General features: G+C 37.3%; 1 protein-coding gene across 2 annotated transcripts; it reads left to right on the forward strand.

Moving 5' to 3' along the window:
- The first annotated feature begins 463 nt into the window (after positions 1 to 463).
- LOC121995740 (protein NDL1-like) lies at positions 464 to 4,349 on the forward strand. Of its 2 annotated transcripts, none has more exons than XM_042549506.1 (11): positions 464 to 623; positions 1,918 to 2,017; positions 2,467 to 2,564; positions 2,678 to 2,776; positions 2,918 to 2,978; positions 3,060 to 3,146; positions 3,227 to 3,304; positions 3,384 to 3,440; positions 3,530 to 3,585; positions 3,671 to 3,806; positions 3,888 to 4,349. In XM_042549506.1, exons 3-11 carry the CDS (start codon positions 2,560 to 2,562, stop codon positions 4,101 to 4,103), a joined length of 795 nt encoding a protein of 264 aa, XP_042405440.1. In that variant the 5' UTR covers positions 464 to 623; positions 1,918 to 2,017; positions 2,467 to 2,559; the 3' UTR covers positions 4,104 to 4,349. The 2 variants fall into 2 exon arrangements, with proteins under 2 accessions (XP_042405440.1, XP_042405439.1); XM_042549505.1 differs by having other exon boundaries at positions 2,688 to 2,776.
- Positions 4,350 to 5,017: the final 668 nt, after the last annotated feature.

Consider the following 5,017-nt stretch of genomic DNA (forward strand, 5'->3'; position numbering starts at 1 on the left):
CGGCAGCATTAGGCATGGATCGCCTTCCGCGAGCGGACACCGTTTATCATAACTCCACATTCATTTCTTCCACGCGTCCAACGCGCGGCGACCGCTCCGTCATCCGAGGCAGGGGCAACCATGGCACCCGCGTGCGCCTCATCATCCGACGGCTGCCGTTGGTCTCATTTGTTCGAACCTGTAGGAATCCACCACGTGGCTGACTTTCTGCCGACAAGTGTAATCGAAGGCTGCCGCAGTCCAGCTTACCTGGCGTCCCGCCGCATGCGAGATCTTCAGATGACCGTTGGATCTTCGTCGTACGGGTAAGAGGAGTCTAAGGCTGGTTTCGTCAGTTCATAGCTGTCGGTTGATGTGGTGCTCGCGTTACTCGGGGTAAAGGGAGTTCTGATCCGGGTTGGGATAAACCGGGCGGCCGAGGAAGGGGAGAGCTGCTTGGGTTTATTTATATGCGAATCCACCGGGGAAGGAAAGGCTCAAAAAGAAAAAAAAAAAAAAAGAAAAGAAAAATCAACGAGAAAAAGAGGGGAGAGGAGGGAGGAAGAAGGTTGGCTCTTGCAGAAATGGGAGAGTCGAGCGGCTCTGTCTCGGTCGATGTGGAGAGGATCTCGTTCGGAGGGAAGGTAGGGTTTCTTTTCTTCCTTGTAGTTCCTTTCGGGAGATTTTTTTTTTTGGCTGATTTATTGGGGGAATGTTTTTCTAGTACTCATTTCGGCATGGAAATGCTTCTCTTTGATTGTATTGCTTCCCCCTCGATGTTATTGTCTCTGCTGGATTTAGGGGTAGTTTGGGGAATTTTAGATTCTTTCTTCGTTTGATCGATTGTCTTCAGATTTTAGAAGGATTTTAGGTTGAAGGATTTTAGGTTGCGTGAGAAAATATGCTTCCCTTTTGGCATATATGATGTTGTGGATGAAAGTATTTCTGTATATCATATAGCTGCAAACAATTTGGTAATTAGGTGAGGTTTCTGGTTTGCATTCTTTCCTTTTTTTCTTTTTTTTTGTCGGCTGCTGACATTTCTTCTGATATTGCTGTCTTTTTTTCCTATTACATGTTTTGGTCATGATTGATGAGTTGTTCTTCTATATGATTATTTCTTTTATGCTATGCACTTGTATTAAAGGAATCTATGTTGCTATTGTTTAAACCTATTTGTTGTGATGGGAGACATCAAAGATGTCAGTTTGCCTTTAAGTCCTTTTCTTAAATTCGAGTTAATCTTCTCTTGAAGCATCCCAGGATGTTGCTTCACGAGTAGGAAAGATAAACTAACCAATACCTATTTTAATTGAGATCGACCATTGTTAACACAACACTGTAAGTTTGGTTAATCAAGAGACTCAGACATCTGAATGATTTGAATTGATTAGAGTATGTATCTAGTTCAGTGCATCTCGATGACAAAAGGTTTATACTAAAGGTTCTGTTATTTACTATCTACAAACTGTTGGCTTGTTCCTTGTGGTTATTATTTGTTTTTAGGAATCAGAAAAGAATTGCTCACTCAATCTTCAGTCGTTTTTTTTTTGCCTTTGCTTTTGCCTCCCTTACCTGTTCACATTCCGCAAAGAATTATGAACTTGCTCATATAAGTTATTTGTTGTTACTTCTTCTCTTCTATCTCATAGATAATGGTCTCTGCTCACAAATTATCTATTTCCTTTTGATAGTGAGACTCCAATTTAGTTTCTTGTTTCTTATCATTATTTTAAAAAATTAGTGACTTAGAAGGTCATGGATGCTATTTATGTCAGTGCTTGCTAAGGATCCTGTCTACATTCATTTCCTTCCTCATTTTCTCAATTAAAAATGTTTATAGTCTATCTTTGATGTAATCACCCACGCATATTCCATGTTTACAGTTAGTGCCTTTGTTCCTTGGTCTTATTTCTAAAGTCCATTTCTTCCTCTCAGGAACATCATGTGTTGACAAGTAATGGCCCTATCTCAGTTGCTGTATATGGTGATCTGGAAAAGCCTGCACTTCTTACTTATCCAGATATTGCGTTAAACCGTAAGTTAGATTAAATTACAGTTTCTTTAGCATTTCTCAGTTTTTTTTTTCTCTGACTTACATTTGCAATATTTGCATCTCGATTCATTTGATTATGTTCACCTTGTATTCAACCTGAAGCTGAAAGGTGTTTTGTACACATTACAGACACTTTGGTGGTTTTTCTAGTTTCAGTCTACCGCTCTTTTTTAGCATCCTTATCCTGCTAAAATGCTATTCTCCAAGATTATGCTGCATTGATGTCTAAAGGCTGCATGATTTAGTGTATGGAGTAACTATTTTGTTTCTTGGATATTGTTCTTTTGAAACATTGTATCATATATCTCTCCCACAAATAATTAGCAGAATTCAAATTTTTTATGTTTGAACTTAAGGAAACAGTAATACTTTTCTATTAGCTCTCATCTAGATATTTAAAAATAGGCTAAATTCCTAGTTTTTCTCCCCAGATATGTCATGCTTTCAAGGATTATTTTTTTGCCCAGAAGCTGCTTCTTTGTTGCTTCATAATTTTTGCATCTACCATATTAGTCCTCCTGGACATGAGGTCAGTAATACTGTTGCAACTCTTTGTGTCATCTCTGAGAATGTTTAAGCCTGTCTCTGATCGATTTTCTACTTTTAATTTTAACATGATTATGTTGGTCCTTCTGCCTTAAGTGTCTTGCAGTTAGGTGCTGCTCCAATTTCTTCAGATGAACCAGTGCTTTCTGTTGATCAGTTAGTCGATCAGGTGGCAGAAGTTGTTAATTTCTTTGGGTATTAATCTCTCTATTATATATAGCATGCTTGATTTGTATTTTTTCCATCACCATCCTTAAGATACTTTCCTAGGCCACATAATTGTTCATATTTTTTTCTTGTGCAACCATTTTGAATTTGTATGGTTTTGAATGCCAGGCTAGGTTCTGTCATGTGCTTTGGGGTCACAGCTGGTGCTTATATTCTTACGCTTTTTGCTGTTAAGTATTTTGTTATGGAAACCCTTAAATTATCAGTTTTTTAACCTTGCAATTTGAACCTTTGTATGCTTTGCTTTCAGACTAAATATAGGGACCGTGTTATGGGCCTCATACTCGTCTCACCTCTTTGCAAGGCTCCCTCGTGGTCAGAATGGTTATATAGTAAGGTACCTTCTCATGTTTCATATAACCATTTTTTTAGCTACAAAAAGTGAGTTGCTGCCTAATATGATGCTGAAAACCTCAGATAGTATCAAATTTACTGTATTTTTATGGAATGTGCGGCTTGGTCAAGGACTACTTACTCCAACGGTACTTCAGTAAGGTAAAATCCATTATTCCACTTGTTTGCTAAGTTAATTTATTATAACCTTAATTATTCATCCATTTCAATATGTTGCCAGGAGGTAAGAGGAAACTCTCAACTCCCAGATTCTGACATTGTGCAAGCTTGTAGAAGTGTAAGTAGATTATTGTTTCTCTTTGTTGCTTTTTGAAATTTGTAGGAGTAAAAAAGCCACACTCTTGAATATATCTTTAACGTCCACAGTTGCTGGATGAGAAGCAAAGTGCTAACGTATGGCGGTTTCTTCGGTCAGTTAATGGGTATGCCCTAATCTTTGCATAACAAACTTATCAAATATACACATTGAAGGTCACGACAAGTTTCTGTAACCCATTCTTTAAACAGGAGATATGACTTGACGGAAGCTCTAAAGAAGCTACATTGTCGGACACTAATATTTGTCGGTGAGGATTCTCCATTTCACTCGGAGGCCATCCATATGGCATCAAAACTGGACAAGAGATTCTGTGCATTGGTTGAGGTACTAATCTCCCAAACACACCCTTTCTGTTGGTGAAGATAGATCATCATTGATCTCTCTCACGGCCTTCAAATGTTCCAGGTTCAGGCATGCGGTTCGGTTGTAACAGAAGAGCAGCCCCATGCGATGTTGATACCGATGGAGTACTTCCTGATGGGGTATGGGTTGTGCAGGCCAAGCCAACTGAGCTACAGCCCTCGTAGTCCTCTCAGCCCGCTTTGTATCTCTCCAGAGCTACTCTCGCCAGAAAGCATGGGAGTAAAGCTAAAGCCCATCAAGACAAGAGTATCCCCTTGAGCTTGAAATCAATCAGAGCAGTTATGCAATACCAAAATCAATTTTGTGGACCATGCAAAACCATGAGATGAACTATTTATACCCATAGAGGATTTTTTTGGAGGGGTTTTGGAGTAAAGACCAGGTTACTGGACTGTATATATTAATGGAGAAGGTTGTCTTAAGGGTTGGGTAAAATTGTTAAAAATTTATGTAAATTCATTCTTTAATGTTACAAACAATAAGGTGCCGTGTCTTCAGTCGTTACACTGTTTCTTTCTTCTTGCAACATTTAAATTTAAGAATGTAGGTTTAACAGCTGTCACAGTCACCTTTTTCTAGAGATTCTGAATTATATAAGATGAGTGTGTCGAGCTGGTTACATACTTGCTGTAAAGAAATGTTAAATTATTATTGGAAAAAATATATCTTTTTATTTCATGTTGTTTTTTATTTATTTATTTATAGTTGGTAACATATGCTAAGCTTTTAATTAATGTCCAGAGTGAACCGTTTGTCTCAAAATTTTCATTCAGGATAAATTAGAAAAATATACGTATAAGTTCATCCTAATAGTGATAGTCAGTGTTCTCGGATAAACTATTTATTAAGAAAAAAATCTTTCATAATATGTCGTAGTTGACTCTCGTACTTGAGAAGTCTAATTTAATATGTCATTAGAGTGCCTAATCATGTTTGCAACAATGTTTTCAATTTTTTAGCTCCATAAAAATTTTTCACTAATTTTTTTGTATACAAATTTATCATTGATTATCAAGATAAATTAAAAAATACTCGTAATAAACGATCTATCATCTTAACATTTTTAGGTCAACCATCTATGAAAAAAAATTTATATGTTAATTTGTCAAATGTAGGATTCAATCCTACTATATTTTTTTAGTTAGCACAATATATCCCTTACTATTTTGAGG

This window comes from Zingiber officinale, chromosome 6A, assembly GCF_018446385.1.
Source record: "Zingiber officinale cultivar Zhangliang chromosome 6A, Zo_v1.1, whole genome shotgun sequence".
Classification (NCBI taxonomy): domain Eukaryota; kingdom Viridiplantae; phylum Streptophyta; class Magnoliopsida; order Zingiberales; family Zingiberaceae; genus Zingiber; species Zingiber officinale.